Below are 567 nucleotides of genomic sequence, written 5' to 3'. Positions count from 1 at the left end.
GCAGGCCCCAGGAAGCCCCAGCCAACTGCTCTCAGCAACTCACTAGCTGCCTAACTGCGGTGGCTTATGGGGCACTGTCCCGCCCCACTCTGCTAAGATGCTCCTAGCCTCTCCCTCCACCCCATCCAGGGCACGGACCCCCAGCGCGGTGGAGCGGCTGGAGGCCGACAAAGCTAAGTATGTCAAGACGCACCAGGTGATAGCGCGACGCCAGGAGCCAGCCCTGCGCGGGGGTCCGGGGCCGCTCATGCCGCACCCCTGCAATGAGCTGGGGGCCCCAGCATCTCCCAGGACGCCCAGCTTTCTCTCTCTTTGCCTTAGGGGATTTATATTGCAGTGTTACATTTTATAATTAGCATGACTAGTTATTTGTATTTTTCTCAAAATGATATATCGTATTTACATATTATAAAGAAAGACATTCAAACATATCTTAAGTTCTCATGAAATGCAACCATGTTTAAAGAAAACCACACTTCTATTAAAATCCCATGATACTTGAATCTGGAAGCTGTTCAGTTTAGCTGAGCTTGCTGATCAGTGAAATCCATAAATAGTCAAGAGACT

At 50.1% G+C, this 567-nt stretch overlaps 1 protein-coding gene across 1 annotated transcript in view; it reads left to right on the top strand.

Moving 5' to 3' along the window:
• The window catches only part of FAM110D (family with sequence similarity 110 member D), a 4,444-nt gene that overhangs the window by 2,014 nt on the left and 1,863 nt on the right, over window positions 1–567 (top strand). The window contains exon 2 of the mRNA XM_015557192.1: window positions 5–336. Coding sequence (XP_015412678.1) covers window positions 98–336 — 239 coding nt within the window. The 5' untranslated portion in view covers window positions 5–97. The remainder of the gene's footprint in view (window positions 1–4; window positions 337–567) is intronic.

Source organism: Myotis davidii, unplaced genomic scaffold (genome assembly GCF_000327345.1).
Source record: "Myotis davidii unplaced genomic scaffold, ASM32734v1 scaffold149, whole genome shotgun sequence".
Classification (NCBI taxonomy): domain Eukaryota; kingdom Metazoa; phylum Chordata; class Mammalia; order Chiroptera; family Vespertilionidae; genus Myotis; species Myotis davidii.
The sequence above is the reverse complement of the archived record's forward strand: the minus strand, read 5'-3'. Positions and strand labels throughout refer to the sequence as shown.